The 25,567-nt window shown below is 45.3% G+C and overlaps 1 protein-coding gene across 2 annotated transcripts in view; it reads left to right on the plus strand.

Moving 5' to 3' along the window:
* Positions 1–25,567, plus strand: part of TRAPPC9 (trafficking protein particle complex 9) — a 200,014-nt gene that overhangs the window by 7,175 nt on the left and 167,272 nt on the right. For both annotated transcript variants that reach the window (XM_038759976.1, XM_038759977.1), the window contains 7 exons: positions 8,405–8,550; positions 10,901–11,029; positions 14,655–14,681; positions 17,318–17,439; positions 18,387–18,512; positions 21,388–21,604; positions 23,056–23,199. In XM_038759976.1, coding sequence (XP_038615904.1) covers positions 8,405–8,550; positions 10,901–11,029; positions 14,655–14,681; positions 17,318–17,439; positions 18,387–18,512; positions 21,388–21,604; positions 23,056–23,199 — 911 coding nt within the window. The remainder of the gene's footprint in view (positions 1–8,404; positions 8,551–10,900; positions 11,030–14,654; positions 14,682–17,317; positions 17,440–18,386; positions 18,513–21,387; positions 21,605–23,055; positions 23,200–25,567) is intronic.

The raw sequence follows: 25,567 nt of genomic DNA on the forward strand, positions 1-25,567 counted from the left end.
CCAGTTGCCTTGCCTTGTTCCAGTGCAGTGTCTGGTTGCCACACACTCATCAGAGTTTAAACCGAAGCCAGCTTTTGCTGTGGCAAATCAAAACGAACTGTGTACTGTGGTAGCCTAAGGATTTGGGGCATCACTGGGCTTGTTGGTGCAAGCTAATAGTGAGTTTGTAGCACGCAGCGCCACTTGAAGCATTGGGCTGCCTCTCCCCTCCCCGGGGACTCCCCGCACCCCCCACCGCGAGAGCCAGACACAGGCCAGGACTCGGCCTGGAACTGGGTTGGCAGGAATAGTGCGGCTGGTGCTAAGCTGTCCAAGGTCAGCCGGACTCAGACTTTCCTAAGCCCCGAACCTTGTGGTGGCCATCGGCAGAACGAGACGGCCCAGCGTAGAGAGGCTGGGGGCACCGGTCCGCCAAGTCACTGTCCCCTGGGTGGAAATGCCGGTGAAAGGGCTGATGCATCTACATAGGGAGACTGAGTGCAACTTTCAGTCACATGTGTTGCTCCACGAACTGGCTGGTTCCTGTTGTCGTCGTCGTTGTAGTTGTTGTACTTAGGAATTAACCTGGCTGGACCTCACATTTTCCCAAGACTGTTGGACCTGGGCTGGGTGAGAGCAGCCCATAAATTCCTTTTGGGCAGGGATTGTGCCTACCAACTCTTTTGTATAATACTCTCCCAAGCGCTCGGTACAGTGAACGCTCAACAAGTACCGTTGATTGATTGTACGCAAGCAAACATGTGAAGGTTGGGGCAGGGAGGGAAGAGGACTATCTCTCCTCCTCAGTGGAGTTGGAGGGTGCAACTCCCTTCCTCTCCAGAACCAGCAGTGCTGGCATTCCCCCTGTGGGCATCCCTCTCAGCATTTCCTTTCCCTGTCCTCCCCAATCCGACCCGCCAGGCCTTGCAGATGAGGTCCAATGGGTCTTGGTCTTTGCTCACCACTGTCCTCCATGCCAAATCAGTTGATCGAAAGTAGCAAGTGAGTACTCACTGTGTGCACAGCACTGTATTGAGTGCTTTGGAGAGTTAGTAGAGATGATACCTGCCCTCATGGAGCTGACAGTCTACCATGATGATGATGGCATTTGTTAAGCACTTACTATGTGCCAAGCACTGTTCTAAGCGCTGAGAGGGTATCAGGTAATCAGGTTGTCCCAAGAGGGGCTCACAGTCTTAATCCCCATTTTGCAGATGAGGTAACTGAGGCACAGAGAAGTTAAGTGACTTTCCCAGAGTCACACAGCTGACAAGTGGCGGAGCCGGGATTAGAACCCATGATCTCTGACTCCCAAACCTGTGCTCTTTCCGCCGAGCCACACTGCTGCCATGTGCAGAGCACAGTGTTGAGCACTTGGGAGAGCACAGTAGGGGTAGTAGACACTAACTCCTGCCCTCAAGGGGCTTCCAGCATAGCGGCGGAGACAGACAAAGGCTCCAGGCTGCCCTGTTGGGGCTTGGCTCAGGCCCCAGTCAGGGGAACGGCCCAAGCTTGGTGGCACAGGAGAGGGAGGAGGGAGAAGGGGTGGCCCTGTCTCCTCCCCCGGACGAAATCGAGACTTCCACCAGGCCGGCGCAGCTCCGTAGGCCAAAGGTGTGGCAGCCAGAAGCCCACTGGGAGTGGAACTGGTCCATGGCCCAAATGGCCTAAAGCAAACCCAAATGAGTAAGAAAGGCCAAGCTCTCTCAGCAGGTGTGTAAAGCCCTCTCAGTGAGGGGGAAGGGTGGGGAGGGAGAAGGGGAGAGGGTGGTCTCTGTTAGCTGCCTGCGCACCCCAACTGAAGAAGGTAGGACTCTCTCGTCTGGCGAGTGGCACGCTCCTGAGCACTAGGAAAAAGCATCAGTCGACTTTGCTCCCTCAGATACCATAAAACCCCGCTGAGGCCACATTCATTCCAAACACCCATTCTCCAAACTGATAAGATGCCCCATCGCTTCCTCACAAAACCAAAGAATGTTGGCTAATCTGAACCAGTATAATTCAAAGTGCATGTATTTTTTGGTGTACTGAGTTTCCTCCTAGTGGGTGGCTCTCCCTCACCATCTGGTACTTAAGCTGCTACGTTTCCCAGGGACCTCAGGCCCCACCCCAGCAGAGGCCCACCTGAGAGCCTGCTGGGGCCTGCTGAGGAGTTACTGCGTTTTGGAAACCACCTGTCTAACGAAAGCTGCTTTTAAATGCTTAACAATGCTAACCGGGAGCAAACACTTGCATTAAACATCTGTTATTGCGTAAAAGACTAATATGCTTTTGAATAAAAGGAATGTTTTCATCGTCTCACCCCTTCTAAAGGTGGGAGTGGGGCAGGTCGTAAATTTGACGAGTAGTCTGAGAAGCAGCATGGCTCAGTGGAAAGAGCCTGGGCTTTGGAGTCAGAGGTCATGGGTTCAAATGCCGTCTCCACCAGTTGTCAGCTATGTGACTTTGGGCACGTCACTTTACTGTTCTGTGCCTCAGTTCCCTCATCTGTAAAATGGGGATTAAGACTGTGAGCACCCCGTGGGACAACCTGATCAGCTTGTAACTCCCCCCAGCCCCCCAGCACTTAGAACAGTGCTTTGCACATAGTAAGCACTTAATAAATGCCGTCATTATTATTATTATTAGCCTAGAGTAGGCCAACCATGTCCCCCGTGAAGATGAGAGGCCAGTGCAGGCAAGACTCCGGATTTCCTCCTGGTCCCAAGGGGTCGCCTTCCTTCAAGAATCTCTGTTGGAAGCCTCACGCCATCTGGAAAGTCTGGACTGTTGACAGTGGTGGCAGGCTGAGTCTGAAATGATGGTTGATTGTAAATATTTGGTATCTTCAGAAGAGGGGCAGGCATATGAGGAGTGCTGCCCGGACCAATAGTAATGAGACAGACCTGGCTGGCTATCCCAAAAGGGCTCCTTGGGCGGCTCACGAGATCTTCCGCGACTCATTTGCTATGGTAGCGAAGGTATCCAATGCAGGTAAGCTTTGGGAACCTCCCACCTTTTGAAATGGCAGTGAAGGTCATTTCAGGCAGCACAGTGAGAGGGGTTTCCCCTTCGCTACCCCAAATCTCCAGTCAGGGACACAAACTGGCTAGTCCAGTTCTGCCAGGCGGCCACTAACATCCTTCGGGTATCTCCGTTGTCTGTTATGCAGGATGGCAGGTAAGGTTCGGCTTAATGAGGGCCAATCGGAGGACATCAGAATCTGAATTTTCTCATTCATTCATTCAATCGTATTTATTGAGCAGTTACAGTGTGCAGAGCACTGTACTAAGCGCTTGGGAAGTACAGGTCGGCAACGTATAGAGATGGTCCCCACCCAACAACGGGCTCACAGTCTAGAAGGGGGAGACAGACAACAAAGCACAACGTGGACAGGTGTCAAAATAGTCAGAACAAATAGAATTAAAGCTATGTGCACAACATTAACAAAATAAATAGAACAGTAAATATGTACAAGTAAAATGAATGGAGTAATAAATCTGTACAAATATATTATACAAATGCTGTGGGGAGGGGAAGGAGGTAGGGCGGGGGGATGGGGAGGAGGAGAGGGAAAAGAGGGCTCAGTCTGGGAAGGCTTCCTGGAGGAGGTGAGCTCTCAGTAGGGCTTTGAAGGGAGGAAGAGAGCTAGCTTGGTGGATGTGTGGAGGGAGGGCATTCTAGGCCAGGGGAAGGACGTGGGCCGGGGGTCGAAGATGATCCGGGCAGCCGCGTGAAGTATAGACTGAAGTGGGGAGAGACAAGAGGATGGGAGATCAGAGAGGAGGCTGATGCAGTTATCCAGTCGGGATAGGATGAGAGATTGAACCAGCAAGGTAGCTGTTTGGATGGAGAGGGAAGGGCGGATCTTGGCGATGTTGCGGAGGTGTGACTGGCAGGTTTTGGTGACGGATTGGATGTGTGGGGTGAACGAGAGACCGGAGTCGAGGATGACACCAATATTGCGGGCTCGTGTGACGGGAAGGATGGTAGTGCTGTCTACAGTGATGGGAAAATCAGGGAGAGGGCAGGGTTTGGGAGGGAAGATAAGTAGTTGAGTCTTGGACATACTGAGTTTTAGATGGCAGGCAGACATCCAGATGGAGATGTCTTGAAGGCAGGAGGAAACACGAGTCTGAAGGGAGGGAGAGAGAGCAGGGGCAGAGATGTAGATTTGGGTGTCATCAGCATAGAGATGATAGTTGAAGCCGTGGGAGCGAATGAGTTCACCAAGGGAGTGAGTGTAGAGGGGGACCAAGAACTGACCCTTGAGGAACTCCTACAGTAAGGGGATGGGAGGGGGAGGAGGAGCCCGCAAAGGAGACTGAGAATGAATGGCTAGAGATATAAGAGGAGAACCAGGAGAGGACAGAGTCTGTGAAGCCAAGGTTGGATAGCGTGTTGAGGAGAAGGGGGTGGTCCACAGTGTCGAAGGCAGCTGAGAGGTCGAGGAGGATTAGGATAGAGTAGGAGCCATTGAATTTGGCAAGAAGGAGGTCATTGGCAACCTTTGAGAAGGCAGTTTTGGTGGAGTGTAGGGGATGTAAGCCAGATTGGAATGGGTCAAGGAGAGAGTTGGCGTTGTGGAATTTGAGTCAGCACGTGTAGATGACTCATTCTAGGATTTTGGAAAGGAATGGTAGGAGGGAGATAGGGCGATAACTAGAAGGGGAGGTGGGGTCAAGAGAGGTTTTTTTTAGGATGAGGGAGACATGGGCGTGTTTGAAGGCAGAGGAGAAGGAACCAGTGGAGAGTGAACGGTTGAAGATGGAAGTTAAGGAGGGGAGGAGGGGAGGGGCTTCATTAGATAGGCTGCCATTGTAACTGGGCATTAACTATTAGAAACCGAGGACAGTGCAATGCATTTTCGATTTATTCTTGACATGTTCTGATATCTCATGGAGTGATAGCCATATTCTCTCTGAATTCTCACTGCTAATGAATATTTGTTTAACTAAAGCCCTCTAAAATAGCTTGATTTTTATGTACTCTATTTATTGCTGCTGAAAGGGAATAATCCAAACTGTCCACCCAACATTCAGCTCCAGTTCATGTCTGATTGCTCAAGGTTTTGAAATCCACATTCTGGCTTCGTTGTTTTTATTATGGTATTGTGAGCTTCCATCATTTCTTTCGAGCACTCGTCTTGCCTTTATTGGCACTTCTCGACCAATTTTGATGTGTAGGAGTGAAAACTGCAATTCATAGGTTTGGTCTGAAACTCTTCAAAGTCTGTTGAAGACTCGTGGCCCTGACCCCTCTCATCTCTGCATTCTGTCTCTTCCCAGAGACAGAGAGGATGGACCATTCTTAGGTGGAAGTGCATTTTGAAGAAATTGGTGCATTTTCCTTTAATTGTGGAAGTGAACAGGTCCCCGACTGGCTATTATTTTAATTTAAAACTACTGTTTCCTTTACTTTGGCAACAGGGCTAAGCAAATGCCTGACTCTTTTCCCCTCCGTTGTTCAGTGAGCAATATTTGAATAACATAAGGGTCAGACGTTGCAGTATCTCAGGGGAATTTAGTTATTGCTGAAACTGGATTATGGCTTAAGTTTTGTGGCTAAGTCTTGCTGTCCCTAGCTTTGACATTCTCATTCATTTTAAGTTTTGCAGTTTAGAAAGCAATAAATCCTCTGCTTTAAGGCTGAACTCTCAGTGCTAACTTTGATTTCTTTGCTTGTGTTGCTTTAAGCTAGGTACACTTATAGTTTGCTCTTTGGCTTTTCCTTTTAAAAAAAAATTGAGAAATCAACATTTCATTCAAGTGTTTAAATTCAAATTTTAGACTCTTTCCCTTTTTCTTGATCAATAATTCTTATAAACTGTATGCCTCTCTGTCAGAAATGTGCTTAAAGTATTAGAGGGACCTGTAGAAAATCTGTGTTATTTTAGATAAAGCCCCTGTGGGAAACAAAAAAATCACGTTTGTATTCTTGGGAAAGAAATTTGGAAAGAACGAATATACTGATCCCCTGGGGGGATGAAAATGAACGCCACTTTGATACCGGCCCACACATCCCCTCGTGTGGCTGACAGGGTGTGCTGAAGTGCAGAAGATTAGTTTGAGTGGGAAAGCGCTTGGAAGATGCTATTTCAAGCTTGCTTTTCAGAAGTTTGCCACAATATTGTGACATATATTAAGCATTCTACAAGCTTAACTTGATGTAAAGTTAACACATAACTCTTACAAAGGTGATAAATGATACACTGTCAGAACTTTTGAACCATTTAGGCAGTTTCTTTTTATTTAATCAAAGTAGTCATTTAAAATGCATGCAATTCAGCTATCTAAATGTTAGGATTTATGTCTAAATTTGAGTTTTTCATTGCACCAGTCAAAAGCTGGCACATTTGAATGTCCGCTCTACTAGTTGATTTCTCTACCTTTTGGATTATCAGGAATTTTTTCTCTGTCCAAAAACTCTTCTCTAGGCCAATTTAAGCTGCACTTATTCTGTTGAATCCTCGGAATGCCGGGGCGGGGTGGGGGGGATATTTGTGGCTGAGAAGAAGCAGAAATCGTCTCAGTAATTCCCATCTTTCTGCTTGCTTGTTTCTGTACCAAGTCAGTTTTGAGAGAGGGAGTCCGGTGTGAGCATTGTCTGACCAATTGCCTCTCTTCAGAAAACTGGCAGAATTAGTGCTATCGCCCAGAGCATGGCACCCATTCCTTACTGGGCTGGGACCGATTTCCTCCCAAGTGGGAACTTATGCTTGTCATAGAGAGAGCCGAAGAAAAGTAGGTTGATGATGAGAATGATGGTATTTGTTAAGCGCTCACTAGGTGCTAAGCGTTGTCCTAAGTGTTGGGTAGATACAGGCATGACCCCTGCCCCACACTGGGCTCAGGTTTAGGCTGCAGAAGCCTCATGGCTGATTTCATTCTGGCCCAACTAAGGGGGTGGAGGGGGAGGATTCAGGGAGTGAGGTGGGTGTTGCACTCTTAACCAGGGCCTTGTCAGTTTCCCCCTTAGTACAGTGCTAAGCGCTTAGTACAGTGCTCCACACACAGTAAGTGCTCAATAAATACGATTGATTGATTGATTTCCCCCTTCCCAGTGCTTCTAGAGTGGAAGAAGGGGGAGGCAGTTGACAGCACAGTCTCACTGAGTCAGCTCTTCTTCTTAACGCCCCCTCCACACCCCCACCACTGTTTAAATAGGGAATGGAGTTTTACATCTTGACCCCTTTTTAAATCCCATTTTCTGTCCCCGTTTGCTTTTGTTTTTTCAATTCAGCCAAAGGATTGAAGATCTCTGCTTGCAGAGCTCTCTGCAGCTCTGTCCAGTTCATCCCTAGAATGTATTGAACCCCCACGGAGTGCAGAGCACTGTACTAAGTGCTTAGAGAGAACATCAGAGAGGGGAAACTCATGGCTCCTGGAGATCTCCCCTGCCCCCCACCCCTCACTGTGGGCATGGCCGATGCCTGGGTACAGCCCTTCAGCTCTCCCCTACCCTTGGGGTTACCTTAATCTCTCTGGCCATAGGTAAAGGTGTTTGTTCTTTAGATTTGCTTTAAACATCGCCTATTGGTATCTGTAAAAAATCCATTCTCCAGCTGCTCTACCTTTAGCATTTCTTAAGCCAAAGTTGTAGGGGCCTAAGACGTTTTCAGGGTTTTGGCCCTGGGAGCTTTGTGATGAGGGGAGGGCCTCAGATCTCCTCTTGCCAACTTGTGAGGACTTTGATTAAAGCGTCCTCCCCAAAGCACCATCCAACCTATGGCTTCAACCGCGGAGGCCCAGGGTTTTGTTGCAGTTGTAGGATTTTACAGGGGTTGACTCCCTTGCTCCCCACAACCCCCAATCTTCTTGTGTCCCATAAGCAAGGTAAAGACAATGCCCTAAAGTGGGCTGGGTTGCACCTTGGCATCATTAGCTTAGATTTCAGTCAAGGAGAAAAAGTGATTAAAAAAATGGAACTTACATTGTCAGTCAATTAATTGGATTTATTGAGTGCTTACTGTGTGCAGAGCACTCTACTAGACACTTGGGAGAGTACAACATAACAATAAAACAGAATTGGTAGACCCTATCCCTACCCACAACTAGCTGACAGCCTAGCAGCTTTCTTGTTGTTATTGACAATTTCCCATCATAGCCTCATTGTTTTTAAACTCTGAAAAGAAAAACTTCAGCCCAGTCTCTCGTCCACCTAGGACATACATTTTGCATCAGAATAGATCCTTCAAAGGCTGTGCAGCGTCCTATAACTCAGAAATGCTTTCTGAAGGTGACCCGCTTGAGCTAACTTAATGGGGAGCTATTGTTGCTGGCTTTGATTGGGGAAGGATAAAATTGCCTCCTTCGCTCCTGCTAGTTAATGGACTTGGTCACAGCTAGTTATTATGGAATCGAGTCTCGCTAGTAAGGCCTTGGCTTCTGCGGCCACCGAGCCCTTGGATGACTGGTTCTGATGCCCTCTGCCTTTTGTGTTCCAGACACTATAAGAAGCGGTGCCAAGGACGGACACGGAAGCATGTTGGCGATTTGTGCCTTCAAGCAGGGATGTTGCAGGATTCCTTGGTTCATTACCACATGGCGGTGGAGCTTCTGCGGTCTGTAAATGACTTTTTATGGCTTGGAGGTAGGATTCTTTGAAAAGAACTGGCCACAAGGCTGAAAGGGCAGAAAGCACCTCGAGACCCAGGTTTTCGAATGATGTCACAGAGCAATGAAATCAGAGTATGAGTATTGCTCGTTTTATTTTCCCTAAGTTTCAGACCACAGCGAGCAAGGGAACCCTAGATTATGGGCAGCCACCGCCTGAACACTCGGAAAGGGAAGCGGCGGTAATAGCATGGGAGCCACCCAGGTCTGAGGGTACCCTTACGGCACAGGGTGAGGCCTGACCCCCAGGGGCAAGGCTCTTTTTGGAGGAGAAGCAGCATAGCCTAGTGGGTAGGGCCTTTGGAGTCGTCGGGACCTGCATTCCAATCCTGGCTCCATCACTTGTCTGCTGTGTGACCTTGGGCAAATCACTTTTCTGTGCCTCGGTTCCTTCATTTGTAAAATGGGGATTGAGATTTTGAGCCCCATGTGAGACAGGGACTGTGTCCAACCTGATTTGCTTGTATTCGCCCTAGTGCTTCAAACAGTGCCTGGCACATAGTAAGTTTTTAACAAATGCCGCAATTATTATTACCCTTTCTTCTGGACTTGCCTTGACCCCTACCCAACCCCCAGACTGGACAGCCTGGGAAATTCCACCAGGTTGGCAGTCAAGTTGAGAAATGGAGTTGAGTTAAAGATAAACATACCTAGTATGTTTGGTTTTGTTCTCCATCTCCCCCTTTTAGACTGTGAGCCCACTGTTGGGTAGGGACTGTCTCTATATGTTGCCAACATGTACTTCCCAAGCACTTAGTACAGTGCTCTGCACACAGTAAGCGCTCAATAAATACGATTGATTGATTGATATTATGAGCCTGACAAGGGTCTGATCCCCAGCCAAGGGAAGGTGTCACCCATTAACTGTCATCATGAACACCATCTTCTGTCTATTGAATCATTCAGTCCAACAGTGGTATTTGGGCCCCTCCCATCGAGTGTGAAGCACTGTGCTGAATACTTGTGAAAGTCTGCAAAATGCAAGACACATGTTCCCTGCCCTCAAGGAGCTCACAGCCCAGTGCGGGGAGACCAGCACAAATTATTTGGAGATAGTGGGAGCAGAAGGCTGTAGGAGGAAGTAGTTCAACTATAGCATGGTGTAATAGCAGGTATAATATGTCCTCAGTTTCTTGGGCAGGGAACATGTCTACCAACTCTGTTATATTGTATTTGCCCAATCACTTAGTACAATGCTCTCCACACAGGAAGCATTCAATAAATACAATTAATTTCACTTGTCTCATCCGTGATGAGATTCTTGTAAGATTTGAATCTCAGTCCCACTTTTGAGGTAGTCAGTCTTGCCATCAAGAACCAAGAGGGAAGTGAGAGGATTCCCCTAGGGCCTGAGGGTATTAATGCTAGGATTTACAAGGTGAAAAGATAAGAATTTCCCAACCCCTATGTAGACATTTTATTAGTATACAGTGTCAAGGAAATGCCATAACATTTCAGCGAGGCTACTCCCAAAGGCACCTTTGAGAAGTAGAGTGGTGAGGAAGCTGACTAGCAAATCTTGTCTTTCCACAGCCCTTCCTTATTGGCTTAATCATGCTCAGTAGAGCAATGATATTAAGTGCTTATTCCATGCAGAGCACTGTACTAAGCACTTAAGACCTTATGGACCAGTTTCCACACAGTTGCTCCCTTCCAACCTTCATCCACAATGTGACACGCACAAGTGACATAACTTTCTGCGTGGCAAGTAGAGTAGATGAGTAGGCAATACCGCGACTCCAGAAGATGTCATCCTTCCTGGGCTCTTTCAGCTACCAAGAAAGCTTGACTGCCTTGCAAAGTTCACCGGGATCCAAACAGTATCCCAAGGTAGCAATGTTAGTCTTGAAGGCACTCATCTGACCTGTTCTCGTCACTGAGGAAGTGCAGCAATTGGTATCACAGATCCAGTTTCAGCTAGATGGTTGTTCAATCAGAGAGGAGCCTGGGAGAAGTTGTTCTGTCTAGAAATGAATTCTCTGGGAAGCACTTTCAACTCAGTAGACTGCAGTCTTTATCAAAAATTCTCAAATTAGTCTCTCGGGAGCTACTGAGTCTTCATCATCCACAAGAGTTTATCAGAAGCTCTTACTGGGCACCTCCCAGGCACCAGGGACCGGCTGTTCCTCGATTACTCCCCGAGGAAAGTGGGTGCTCAAGAAGCCAGGCAATTGCACTGTGGTTTTTTATTTCTTTTTAAAAAACTGTTGACGGTAGCCAGTGTGGGTAGTAAGGAAGCAGCTGTAGCGCTAGATGTGATTTGCGTCTGTGAATCTGGAGCTCTGCTGATTGCGTGAATTTTGATTTTTTTTTTTTCGGTCGCTCAGCTGCCCTAGAAGGACTGTGCTCTGCTTCTGTGATCTATCACTATCCTGGAGGCACCGGGGGTAAAACAGGGGCTCGACGGCTGCAAGGTAGCTCACTCCCCGCTGACGCAGGCAACCGGCATCGACCAGGTAAGCCCTTCATTCGGTGGGGATCTGGGGTTACTTTGCCTTTTCATAGAGGCAGCAGAGCTGTTGGTCAGTCCCCTCGGCACAGGGTGGAACAGGTCTGGATTTGGACTTGACCATAAAATGTGTAGAGCTGGGAGTCTGGCATGCCAGGCTCATTTCATTTGGATTCCACTTTGATGTCAGTGAGGACTGATTATCGAGAGGGCGACGGAACACGAGGTCACTCTGCCAGGGAACTAGGGAAGGTTTGTTCTACGTGCTCCTGTTTGAATATGGTGCACCACGCTATTGTGAGAAGCCAGTTGTGTGCCAGCCCATAGCAGCAGGTCAGGGGAGTATGGCAGCATGGAATTTTGCCTCATAGGAGGGCTGGGTTTACTTGCTAAAGGACCCTGGCAGACATAAGGTTCCCTAACCAAGTGTGGTCCATAATCTTTAAGGAACTGATTGGAATGAGCCCAGAGAACCATGAATACTCAGGCGTAGCTCATAGCAGAAATTTTATCAGGGTATAGGGACAGGTTGCCTGTTATTTTTAACTTGCAAACTGGAGGCACCTTGAGTGCCTTGGTCAGCTTCATTGACTAATATTTTTATCGTTTTATCATGAAAGACCCCAAATGATGTCAGTTCAACCTGGAATTCTGCATTGTCAATGTCCGGTGGTTGCTGTACATTGCCGATTTGTACTTCCCAAGTGCTTAGTACAGTGCTCTGCACACAGTAAGCGCTCAATAAATACGATTGAATGAATGAGTTTCAAAACTGAGCTCACTGGCAGCCTCTGGGTGGTCCAGGATTTTTGAGCTGGACTGGGCTGGGCTATTGGACTCTGACAGACCAACCAAGGAAGACCCCTTTCTCAGTCTTCCTGATGTACACCTGTTCACTCTGAAGGATTCCCTTGAGTATTCCTGCAGCCCCCCAGTATAGCCGAGCCATACCTGAGACCACTTAATCAGCTGACTTATCAGACTTGGTGTCATTCAAATATTTCACTGAATTACATTTGTTTGGAAGCCCCCGGATAGAATCAAGTACACTCTGTGATTCTGCAAATTGGTGGACACACACACACACTTGCTGAACCTTGTCGTTTTGGGTGAACTTAGATGTAGAATTACTGTTTCTCGTTGCATTATGAAATATTTTTTTACCAGTGCTACTTGAAGATGCTTTCCCTCCTCTGAGGAAAAGTAATCTGAAACTGATATAGATATGGGTGGTGGAAATCTCTGAATTTTCCCGTGTTCTATCTCAGCCCCCTTAATCACAGCAAAATTAAAAACAGAATAAAATGCACATGGATTTCTTTGAGCCTGAGCAGCTCCACTACCTCAATTAAAAAAGAATCACAAAGCTAAAAGGGTGATTTAGGAGAGTTTTGTAGTTCTCTCAAAAATCTTCAATGAATCTTTTTCCCCTGGAGCTCCTCCTTAGATCTTTTTGTTGATCTCAATTAGAAGCAGTCAATTTTGACCATCTTTGGTTCACTACGGATTCTCTCTGTTGCCTGCCTATCAATCAATCAATCAATCAATGGTATGCTGAACACTTACTGTATGCAAAGCACTATCAGTTTACTCCATTAAGTGTTCGGAAGACTTTACATCTTACTGCAATAATTCACTACTACATTAAGTAATGCACTAGGATGATGTTTACATTTCCCTGTCATCTCCAGTCTGTCACTAATTACAAAAGACTTTTACCTGACTTCAAAAGACCAAAATACAAGCTCAATTTACAAGTAAGCTCTACTTTTCTTCTGCCACAGCTGTTCTTCCATACCCAGAAATGATTTGAAGGATTATCTAAAGGATTGACATGTTCCTCTTGCTAATCAGATTTAAATGTTTCCATAGAGGTTTGCTGTGGAACTCGGATCTATTTTTTGTTTTCCTGATTAATGAAAGCAAGGAACTGTTTCAAGAAATGTGAAAACTGCTCTGTCTGCAGAACTAAAATGTCTTTATTTAGCTTTGAAACGTATGGAAAATCTTAGGAAGTTTCTCAGGCTGTAGCTAAACTGTCTGGCGGAGTCCAAATAAGAATTTAGAAAGCAGCTATTGCCATGAACAGATGCTCAGCAGCAAGCCTGAGTGTCTTGGAGCCATCGGGCTCCCAGGGCCATTCACCAGCTTTATGAGAGAGATGGAACTGTGGACATTAATACTCATGCTGAGTCTTAATTTTTGAGATGAGTCAGTTTGCAGGAAGGTGGCACCCAGGCCCCAGAACCTATAAGGTCAGCTGTCTCAAGCAGAGAGCAACCAGTTAGCAGCCCAGCGCTGTTGGTTACGCTAGGAGTAGGAGTAGGACACTCTATTCACAATATTATTATTATTGTGGCACTTGTTAAGTACTTACTATGTGTCAAGCACTGTTCTAAGCACTGAGATAGATACAAGTTAATCAGGTTGGACACAGTCCCTGGCCCTCATGGAGCTCACAGAGGACTATATTGTTCCTGTCAGAAAACAAGTGTCCTGGGCGAAGCCAAGATGTCTGAAAACCCGAGGGAAAACAAGCTCACTTGCTTGTTGAGTTTTGGGAAGAATGGGAGGTTTTAGTGGAATTTCTCCCCTGTACTAGTGCCAGGACATCAGCTCCATACTGTCGTTCCCTCTCTTTATTCCGATCCATTGATTAAAGGGCCTTGAAAATGTATAAAGCTCCCTCAGCCCATTAGAGGAGCACTCAGTGCATTATGCCATCTTTAGTAAAAGTGTTTGGGCACATCGATGGGGTGAGGCCATAATAGCAAACTTAGTGCTTAGCATTTCACAATTACATTGGAGCGCCATCCTAATAATCTACAAAGTTCAAAATTGTTTCCTAAATAGTAGCATCACCTTAGGCATAACCTCTCCTGAAATAAAATGGTATTTTTCAAGTTTCATTTATCCAGGCAATTTTTAAACCTCAGACTAACTTATTTGGCTTACTGCTTGTGGAGCCACTGGGAAGTCACTATAAATACGTCCCGGCATGAAACGAATAAGAGTTCCAGAATCTTTGAAGCATAATATTTGTTGCGCAGTTCAAAAAAAAAAAAATGCAGTGAAAACAAATGGTTAGAAATGAGATTTACTCAGTAGCAAATAAGTAGTTACTCTTGAACTACAAGAACAATTGGCTCTGTTCACTAGATTAACATGGAACTGCAGAAAGCTGAGTTGTATCCATCTTTGCATCCCACTGGCCCATAAAAAACCTTTGACACTAATGGATTTAAATCTCGAACACTTTCTCTTGTAGCACTTTTAACGTGAATGAGGAATACCTCAGGAAGAGGGGGCTTTTTAAATTTATCTACGTTGGAATAGCCCTGTGCAAAGGTTCAAAGTTTTTAAGAAAGTACCTTCCTCTTTTAATGTGAAACAAACAGCCGCCATCCATTCTAATCATGTGTTTAAAAGATGCCTGTGCAAATTGAGTGAAACATAGTATGAAGTATCACACGTGTGTTTCGCACACATGTTTATTCTTCACATGTTGCTGTCTTATCTAGCAACAGTTTTTCAGGTAAACTGTAACGGGTTTATGGCACTGCACAATGAGAATGTATTTGAACATAGTTGTGTTTTCAGAGTGAAAGATCATAATCTGTTCTTTTTTCCAGGAGCCCAAGAAGTTCTCATTGACCCAGGTACACGATCTCTCTGCTTGGTTTCTGTCATGTGTCTGAGTGTTTTTTTAGTGGGGATTTGTTAAGGTTTCTCAACTTCTGGTTGTGATCTTTTGGAAAAAGGTAACTAAGTAAACAGGATGGGATTTTTTAAATGGCATTAACCAGGTAATTGTATTTTGAGCACTTACTCAAAGAGAGTACAATATAAGAGATACATTCCCTGCCCGTGACTAGCTTGCACTTACTATGTGCCAAGAACTGTACTAACCACTAGGATAAATACAAGCTAATCAGATTGGACACAGTCCAAGTCCCACATGGAGTTCACAGTCTTACTCATCTTACAGAAGAGGTAACTGAGACATAGAGAAGTTAAGCGACCTGCCCAAGGTCCCACAGCGGATGAGTGGAAGGTCCGGAATTAGAACCCAGGTCCTTTCACTCCTAGGTCCATGCTTTTTCCACTAAACCACACTGCTTCTCATGGATTGATAGCATCTTTTTATTTTTTCACTGTGGCAACATCATTTGATCCTGCCAACTTTTTCATCAGTAAAGTCACAGGGGAGAACTACACACATGAGGCTAAGGAGGTGCTATTTCATCAACTTGAGGCAAAGCTATATCCACACTTCGTGGTACAGGCTTGTGGGTATTTTAGAAGGAAAGGCCTGATTACTAAAATAGGCTGGAAAGCAAATTTTTTTCCCACATAATGCCAGGTGAGAGTGCTGTACACAATCCAAGTGGCCCAGGAGGGCAAGGAAGTGCCCAACCCTTCTTCTTGTGTCCTTTGTGCAAATCTTACTGATGAGTGTTTGTTCTCAGGGTCTCCAAAAGCTAAGGCCAAGCCAAAAACCACATTCCCCCCTTTTTAGAAGGGACATCTGCAGTTACAGTGAAATCCATGATTTTCAGAGCAAATTCTAAACAATTGCCAGACTAGACTGATTCCCTTGTGGGACCAGTCTGGGTTGTGGGAAATTATCATCAGTGATAATTATTGAGCACTTACTATTTGCAGAGCACTATACTAAATACTTGGGAGAGTACAACCACTAGAGAAGCAGCGTGGCTCAGTGGAAAGAGCACGGGCTTTTGAGTCCGAGATCAGGGGTTCAAATCCCGGCTCTGCCAATTGCCAGCCATGTGACTTTGGGCAAGTCACTTCACTTCTCTGGGCCTCAGTTTCCTCATCTGTAAAATGGGGATGAAGACTGTGAGCCCCCCGTGGGACAACCTGATCACCTTGTAACCTCCCCAGCGCTTAGAACAGTGCTTTGCACACAGTAAGTGCTTAATAAATGCTATCATTATTATTACAATACCAAAGAGTTGGCAGGCACGTTCCTTGCCCACAGTGAGCTTGCAGTCTAGAGAGAAATCTTTAGAAGCAGTCAGTAAGTGAATACCTTAGGATCTTTGATCCCCCACCAGAGAGGGTGGACTATCTCTAGGAAGGCTTAAATCATAACTGTACACTCATTCTAGGCAGGGAATGTTCTGTTATATTGTTACATTGTACTCTTCTAAGTGCCTTTAGTACAGTTCTCTGCACACAAGTAATCATTCAGTAAATATGACTGATAGATTTTTAGGTTTTGGAATAGGACCTGGCACTAACCTTTGCCATCTGGATGGGGGATCCTTTAAATAGAAATCACAGATGATTTTGGAAAATGATTCATGAAAATGTCATGTGAATTTCTGGCTCCTCTGGAAGGGATTTGGAAGTCAGAGAAGTTGCTTGCCGGTAGAGGCAGCAGATGTGGTGAGGGAAGAAGGGACAAAAGTCCATTCTCCTTCCGATTCCTGCAGGGTTGGGGCTTGACTTTGGAAAGACGTGGCAATACCAAATGGACACCATGAATGTCTCCTAGAAAATATTGCCAATTTTGTCTAGTGTCATCCTCGACATCATTATCGCCTTCAAGGGTGTGATAATTTTCCGAGAACGTGTATTAAATGCCTTGCGTGGTGCCAGGTGTCGTTTATTCTGACCAACCTGGGCTGCTGGATACCTATCTGAAAAGGGAGTTTTCCCCACTCTGTTGATTTAAGGACTTTGAGGCTTAGAAGAGTAAAGTCTCTGTCTTCCTTTTTCCTGACGTTTTCTCACAGGCACTTTTTGCCTCTGTTCAGGCAAAGGCTTCTTTTCCGTTCGAGCATTAAAAAAAATTTGAATTCTTAAAATGTTACTTTCCTTGGTGTCCAAGCAGAATGTGATTTCATAATTTAGTGAGTGTTAGTGTGAAAGTTTTCGTGAGCCTTTTTGGTTTTCAGAGCTCAGGAGTGGAATTGTTTTTGCTAGGAATTCATTTCTTCCTTCATGTACAGCTCCGACAAAGCCATTTAGGGCAGTGGCTGGAAGAACGCTATCTCCATTTAATGAATTTAGTCTTCTTTCATCAGATATTTCAGCGGGAAAAATTAGTCTGTTATGAGTCAATTAAATTTAATTGGACTCATTGATAATTACACAGTTTATGAAAGTGGAAAGAATGTAAGCCATTTAAAGCCTTTTCAAGTCTTCTGTAATTGCATTAGTTGTGTTTAACAGTAATCTTTTCAGTTTAGCTACTCATGCTCTTGTTTTGTCCCCCTCCTCTCCTTCTTTATAAACTTTTACCCCTCTTGTTTGTTCTTCCCTCCAGGTGCCCTCACCACAAACGGAATCAATGCAGACACCAGTGCAGAAATAGGTCGTGCCAAGAACTGCCTCAGCCCAGAAGACATAATAGATAAATATAAAGAGGCTATTTCCTATTATGGCAAGGTGATTTTTATTGCATTGTAAATATTTAATTGTACCATCTCCATTGTGAGTTTGTATCTCCTTTCTTGTGCCGCTAATCTTTTGGAGCTGCAGGCTGGCTGGAGGAGAACAAGATGCTATTGCTAACTCCCCAGATACATGGATAACAGGTGGGGCCCCGGGGAAGAAAAATCTGGTTGGGGGTTCATCAAACCAAAAGGGAGCCCTTCAGTTACTTCTCATTCCTTGCTCTCTCCACTTCCCCCATGTTGGGTTTGTTACGTCTGGCAAGCTACAACGGGTATGATAATGAACAGTACTGAGGTCAGTCCTGTATTGGGGTAAGATGATGGTCTTCAGTGAGGCGAGGCCCCATTGCAGCAAAATAATCATTTCCTCATCTCCAGTTATCTAAGAAGTTTATTCTGAATACAGTTTCACTGGCATGTCATTGCTACATCCTAGCAAACTAGCTTTCTAGATTTTACTGCCTGACTAAAGAGCAAGAAAGTAGTCACATCTCTGCTAGTTTTTTCACTCCCAGTTTGTTTGATATCATCATTTGGAAGGAAACTTTAGTTCTTTTAAAACTGTCGGTAGATTTTTTGCTTAGGGGTGGTTGCCTGGCAAGGACTAACCATGAGCTTTTTGATGAAGACTTTGATCAGTAACATGCATCCAAATAGCAGATTATAAGTATGAGAACTTGTAGTTGCCTTTTGCAGGTTAGAGACATATTTTTTACAGCATGTTAAATAGTTACACATTTTACAGGAAAGGTTACCACACTATGACTTTTTTTACTTACATTTTAGTATAATTAATTTTTAAATGAACTTTCTGGACATTTATTGTGAATGTGTTGCTCCCCAAATCAGGGCTCTTGTAAGCATTTTATTGTGTTTGGCAGTGCTGACGGAGAGCTAGAAGTGCCTTTTTATATGGTCGGTCTCTTTTGTGTTTTCCAGTATAAAAATGCTGGTGTGATTGAGTTGGAAGCTTGCATCAAGGCAGTGAGAGTCCTTGCAATTCAGAAGAGAAGCATGGAAGCATCTGAGTTTCTACAGAATGCAGTTTATATTAATCTTCGCCAGGTGAGCAGAGGTGATGTGACATATCTTAGTTGTAGTGTGCTTGACAGGTGAGGATAGATGGAATGTTCCCAGAAGAACCGAGGGATGAACCCAAGAACTAATTTTTCTGATTCAAAATTAAGATGTTTCTGCACTTTGTCATGAGGTACAAAGTAAAGTACTCTTTGAGAGTGTGGGAAGGTAAGTTCCTTGCGGGCAAGGGATCATGTCTGCTTACTCTGTTGTCTCCTAAGCACTGAGTACAGTTATCAGCACAAAGTAAGGTCTTGATAAATATCATTGATTGACTGACTGGGGAGCTTGGTGTGGAGAGCATCCCATACCTTGTCCCTATAGAAGCAGAAGCAAGAAAAGGGGATCCTCAAGCCCAGGAAGAAGATTTTTAAGTTGTTAGGATGTTAGTTCCAGGTATCTTTTTGATGACTAGGAAATGAAAGATAACATTCTGAAAATCAAATATTATTCTTCTATACATGGCTTAGTGAAAAGAGCACAGTCTTGGGAGTCAGAAATTGTGGGTTCTAATCCCAGCTCCGCCACTTGTCAGCTGTGTGACTTTGGGCAAGTCACTTAACCTCTATGGGCCTCAGTTTTCTCATCTGTAAAATGGGGATTAAGATTGTGATCCCAGCATGGGACAAACTATTCACTTTGTATCTGTCCCAGTGCTTAGAACAGTGCTCGGCAAACAGTAAGCACTTAACAAATACCATCATTATTATATTAAATTAGAGAAGCAGTGTGGCTTAGTGGAAAGAGCGTGGGCTTGGGATTCAGAGGTCATGGGTTCTAATCCCAGCTCTGCCACTGTCTGCTGTGTGACTTTGGGCCTCAGTTACCTCATCTGTAAAATGGGGATTAAGACTGTGAGCCCCATGTGGGGCAACCAGATTTCCTTGTATCCCCCCAGTATGTAGAACAGTGCTTGGCACATAGTAAGCACTTAACAAATGCCATTATCATTATAAACTATAGAAGTATTTGGTCACTGGTACATGTGTTGTCCCCTTGCAGTTTTGTGGGGATTGCTCAGTGTGCAGTAATGGTCTCCCCCATCTGTCGGGGAGGGTGCTGTCCAGAGAGTGACCAAGGATCCTGCTCATTCTCCCCAAGGTGTGGTTGACTGAGGATGGTATCCTGGATAGGTGGTAGTATAACTTCTCCAGGCAAAGCCCAGAAAGGTGAAATGAATTGTGTCCAGTTCCCCAGGAACCTAGTGGCAAATCTGGGGTCAGAGCTGAAGTGTACCAATTTCTATCATTGTCTCTTGCTGTTGTGCCATTCTCAGGGTTGGCTCGTGGGTGTGCTGGCCTGGGAGAACCTGGGCCACATTCCTGATTCTTCAGGGGCAGCACCAGGATCCTCCTCTTCCCATCCAGCTGCTGTGAGCTCACTCACCCCTCAAACCTAAGCGGGATGGAGTGGCAAGACTAGCAGGGACCTGGGGTTGCCGTTGCCCTGGAACTGTGGTGGCTGAACTAGGTGGAGGTTGGCATGGTAGGCATCTTGTCCACCTGTGCCCCTGCCTGGCACACATACTGAGGCTGGCACAGTTCCTGTGTTCCCTGGGGTTTGGGTTGCCTTTGGGAATTAGTCTTCTGACCTTGGATGGACTGCGGAGGGTTAGTTTGCTTGGGAGACTGGCTCAATGCACCTCGTGTAGCGAGGTGAGTGGTTTTAGGCCTGTGATTTCGATGGTGTGTGCAAATCTCACATTGTGCACTAGATGTCAGCAGTATTGCACTTGAAAGACCAGGAGTGTTTCCAAACTCATGTGGTTGCAGTTGTGCAAATTCGTGAAGCGTTCCATATTTTTGCCTACTGAGAGCTCACCTCCTCCAGGAGCCCTTCCCAGACTGAGCCCCTTCCTTCCTTTCCCCCTCGTCCCCCTCTCCATCCCCCACATCTTACCTCCTTCCCTTCCCCACAGCACCTGTATATATGTATATATGTTTGTACATATTTATTACTCTATTTATTTATTTTACTTGTACATATCTATTCTATTTCTTTTATTTTGTTAGTATGTTTGGTTTTGTTCTCTGTCTCCCCCTTTTAGACTGTGAGCCCACTGTTGGGTAGGGACTGTCTCTATATGTTGCCAACTTGTTCTTTCCAAGCGCTTAGTACAGTGCTCTGCACACAGTAAGTGCTCAATAAATACGACTGATGATGATGATGATTATCAGGTTAACTGCTTCGAGACTTCCCCAAGACACTTTTTTCTGGTTGACCCATTTCAGTCTGTCTGCCAGAAAACCCGACCAGAGAATAATGAGTTCTGATGCTCATTCTGGCAGGGAATGTGTCTGCTAATTCTGTTGTATTGTGCCTTCCCGGATGCTTAGTACATTGCCCTGCACCAAGTAATTGATCAGTAAATACCATTGACTGATTGATTCTGATGGGATTTAATTATCATCATTCGCATCAGTACTATTTGTGGAGCACCTACTGAGGCATAGCATTTTACTAAGGTACTCAGTGCTTGAGAGGTAGAACAGCAGCACGATACACATCCCATCCCCACAAGGAGTTTACAGTTTTCTGGGGGGCAGAGGGAATACAGCCACGGATTATTTTCAAATAGTGAGAACAAGGATCTGGCTGGGTGCAAGTGTATCAGGTTGAAATAATTGGATAAATGGTTGAATATACAAATAAAAATATACATGAGGGTAAAACTTTCTAAAATGGAGCAAGCTTTAGATTCCTTTGCAGAGCATTTGGCTTAATGATTCCACCACTATCTTCAGAGAGAGTCCTTGGGTAAAGCAAAATGATATGATTGGACATCGTTTCTTGAATATAAGTTTCTCTCTTGCCTGCCTCCTAATGTAAAACTTCAAGACTTTTCCTCTCCTCGGTGCCACAGCTCTCAGAAGAAGAAAAGATCCAGCGCTACAGCATCCTATCTGAGCTCTACGAGCTGATTGGCTTCCACCGAAAGTCCGCGTTTTTCAAGCGGGTGGCGGCCATGCAGTGTGTAGCCCCAAGCATCGCTGAGCCCGGGTGGAGAGCCTGCTACAAGCTGCTGCTGGAAACCCTGCCTGGCTACAGTCTGTCTCTGGATCCCAAAGACTTCAGTCATGGTTTGTTTGTTTGGTTTATGGTATTTGTTGATCGCCTACTATGTGCCAGGCACTGAACTAAGCTCTGGAATAGATACAAGCTAATCCGTTTGGACACAGTCCCTGTCCCATGAGGGGATCACGTTCCTAGTCCCCATTTTACCGATGAGATAACTGAAGCACAGAGATATTAAATGACTTGCCCAGAGTCACACAGCAGACAAGTGGCAGAACCAGGATTAGAGCCCAGGTCCTTCTGATCCTGGCCCACACTCTATCCACTAGGCCTTGCTGCTTCACCTGGTAACTGCAGCTTGCTGCTGGTCCTCCTCTCCTTTTCCCCCAAATACCCTCTTTGGAGACAAAGACCACTGGGAATCTTGTTTGATGAGTACAGGAACAATAGCTGGACAATCCAAGCTCCTTGAGGGCAGGGATTGGGTCTCCTTATTCTGCGGTACTCTCCCAAATGCTTAGTTCAGTGCTCTGCAAACAGTAAGTGCCCAATAAGTACCATTGATTCATTGATTGAATGTCAGGAAATCCTCAATCTGTCCCGTCAAAATGGAGTGTAAATCTCCCCTGTTATGATGAGCCCAAGTGGTATGTGAAATGAAGTCCTCTTGAAGCAGGTGAATAGGTTTGAAGGGTAGGGGGCACACTGAGGGCCAGGTTGAGTAGGCTTCAAATTTCAATTTGGCAAGTAGAGTTTGTTGGCACTTGGTGCTGAGGAGCCAGACGGCAACTGCAGAAATGGCTGCAGACCTCTCTGAGGACAGACTCGGAGCCCCATGGGTGTTTTGTGGGCAAAGGGCACCTGCTTTTGTTGGCCTGCGTTTCCCTCTGGCTCCCCCTCGCACATTTCCTTGGCTCTTTCTTTGGCATGTGCCATCATCTTCCCCAGTGCCCCGAGTCATTCCTCGCCTCTCTGGTCATGCCCATGTCAACAAAAATCACTAATGTCAGAAGAATTCAACATCCACGTTTCTTTCAGTTAGGAATTTTTATAATTATCCTCAAATTTACTGTGCAAAAAAAACCCCTTTCATTTCAGGTTTATCATAATTACTTGATTTTGAAGTGGGCAGTTTCAAATGGTGTGCTGTTACAGTTGTGAATGGAAATCAATATAACTCGTCAAGTCAATATGACTTGTATTTCCCAAGCGCTTAGTACAGTGCTCTGCACACAGTAAGCACTCAACAAATGTGATTGAATGAATGAATAACAAATATGTAGTTTTCTGGTTGAGAGGGCTAATCCTGGGCCTAAAACTTTTTTTTACAACTCTAATCTCTGAAACAAAATCTTGCCGTTTTTTTTTTCTTTTCTCTGTTGATCATTGAGGTTTTGACTTGGAATCACCCCATTTTTATTCCCTCCACCACCTTGCTCCTAAATCGATCTACATTTTCCAGGCCAGCAGGCCGCCTTAAAATTCTGTCAATTCTGATTGGTCGCTTCCATTGCAGGAGCTCATCGAGGCTGGGCTGCAGTGCAGATGCGTCTGCTCCATGAGCTGGTGTATGCTTCTAGGAGAATGGGGAACCCTGCTCTCTCTGTCCGACACCTGTCCTTCCTGTTACAGACTATGCTGGACTTCCTTTCTGACCAGGGTAAGTGGGTTAGTTCAGTAGCAGGGGTGGGAGGGCCCTTGAGGGTTACCTTATCTCCTCAGAGCACTGCTTTAAGGCAGAACCCTCCCACCATCGGTACAAAGAGGCAGGGACCCACAGAGACAAGGTCCCAATCTATCAATCAGTGGCATTCATTGAGAGCTTACTGTTTGCAGACTACTGTACGGAGGAGAATACAATACACCAGAGTTGAAAGAAGCGATCCCTGCCCACAAGGAGCTTACACTCTAGAGAGGGAAACAGATGTTAAAATAAATTACAGATATTTGAATAAGTGCTGTGGGCCCGAAGGTGCGATGAACAGCAAGTGCTTAAAGGGTACAGATCCAAGTCCCAAGGTGATTCAGAAGGTAAAAGTGAGTGGGGGAAATGGTTTAGTTGGGGATGACCTCTTGGAAGAGATGTGATTTTAATAAGTCTTTGAGGTGTGTGTGTGTGGGGGAGAGTGGTGGTTTAACATATATGGAGATGGAGGGAGGTCCCAGCCAGAGGGAGGCCAAGGGGTCAGTGGTGCAAGTAGGTTGGCAGTATGGGAGCGAAGTGAGCATCCTGGATTCTAGTCGGAGATCAGTGAGGTGAGGTAGGAGGGGTTGAGGTGACTGAGTGCTTTAAAGCCAATGGTAAGGAAGCCGAGAGACATGGATTCCCTCAGTAACCAGAAGGAAGCAAATGAAAGCAAGTGATCTGAACTGCTTGGGATTGAGAGTCTTCCGGATAATCCAGAATTTGCATAGCCGCGAGTTTGGGTAATAGAGCAGGCAGGCTTTCAGCAAGACTCCACATCAGTGAGCCCCTGATTGGTGTGTCGTGTTCAGTTCTGCAAATAACCAATACATTATTTGTAAACTAATTATCCACCCAACAGCTCGAATCATCATTAGAATTCATTGAGCATCCCCCAGGTGCAGTAGGGTTGTCCAAACTGTTCTTCCATGGTGGGCTGAAAGAGGGTAACCGTAATCAGGATGGAAGAAGAAACATTTTAAAAGACCCAATGAAAGAAGACCTCCGAGGGTGAGGCCCAACAGCAGACAGCTGGGTTACACCAGCTGAGAGTAAGCAGGCTGGTGGGCGGCAGTCTGAAATGGTGGACTGTCTTGGGGCAGAAGACTGGGGAAGGTGGGGACAGTGAGTGGGGAAAAATGTAAACAGTGCCAGGCACTGCAGCAAGGAGTGGACTTCGCAGCACACCATGTGGCAAGTCCTATCCGGCCCACATTGATCTTATTGGCCAAACTCCTTGCCGCTGAAATTTCATCTCATCCTTGGACTTGAATGAGGGAATTTTAATTCTAGCCCTTCTCAGACAAGCATTTTTTAATTTTAATAGCTTTTTTGGTTTACATGTAATATCTAAACATGGACCCTTTCAGATCAGCTGCCTTGTATAGTGTTGGTTTTCATATCCAGATCCATCTTGACAAAGAGGGCTAGAAGAAGAAACACATTACTGGTGGACACCATTGGTGCATGAAATGTTTACTGCTAATCATGATAAAAATGTCTCTGCTTTCTTAACTGCATCCTGCTCAACTCAGAGCGTAGCTTTATTCTCTTATTTCCTGAATGGACATTACAATTGAGAGAGATGTTTTCAAAAAAAGATCTTAATGGTTTCATTTAGTACAAAGCATCTTAGGCTCTTAAGGCATTATAAAAAGAAACCATAACCAAATCTGTCTTTTTAATAATCAAGTTAAGCGGAGGAGTTGGCTAGAAGGGTCTCTGTATGACAAACCAAATGATGAAATCCAATAGGAAGAATTCAAAAGAGAAGACAAGGCAAGACCTCTCCAGGTTCTCTAACTTTCCTTTATGACCTGGATTCTGGTGGCAAAAACCCATTTTTAACGTGGAGGTTTCTCTCGGGTCTCTTGGTGCATCCTTCTTTCCACTTTTAAGACTCAAATTTTCCTTTTTTTTTTCTCGTGAAATAGTTTTGATAAAAGAGAAATTAAAGTGATGACTCCAAGACTAATCTAATTTTTTTTCTTCTCCTGTGAATTTCTAAACTCCAAGTATGTTGGCTTAGTTATTCTGAATTCCTTATTACGGTTTCAGCTATTTCCTAATGCTGGGGTGACCCAACCTTTGAGGGCCAGACTAAGGGAACTGCTTTCAAGAGTGGTCACATAATTGTTCTGCACAAGGAGATTGGGGGCATTTCTGCCAAATGAGCCCTCATCAACCTAGGAAGGGAGTGGTGATTTGTTAAACTACTTCACAGCTTCAAAGAGTGAAAATACTTGGTGACTTGTTCCATCCTCAGACCGCTCCCATGCAGAACAGGCCCTTGGAGTCTTTAGTTCCTGAAGCTGATTTTTTTTTCTCTCCCTGAATGGCTCTA

This window comes from Tachyglossus aculeatus, chromosome 18 (assembly GCF_015852505.1).
Source record: "Tachyglossus aculeatus isolate mTacAcu1 chromosome 18, mTacAcu1.pri, whole genome shotgun sequence".
In the NCBI taxonomy this organism is placed as follows: domain Eukaryota; kingdom Metazoa; phylum Chordata; class Mammalia; order Monotremata; family Tachyglossidae; genus Tachyglossus; species Tachyglossus aculeatus.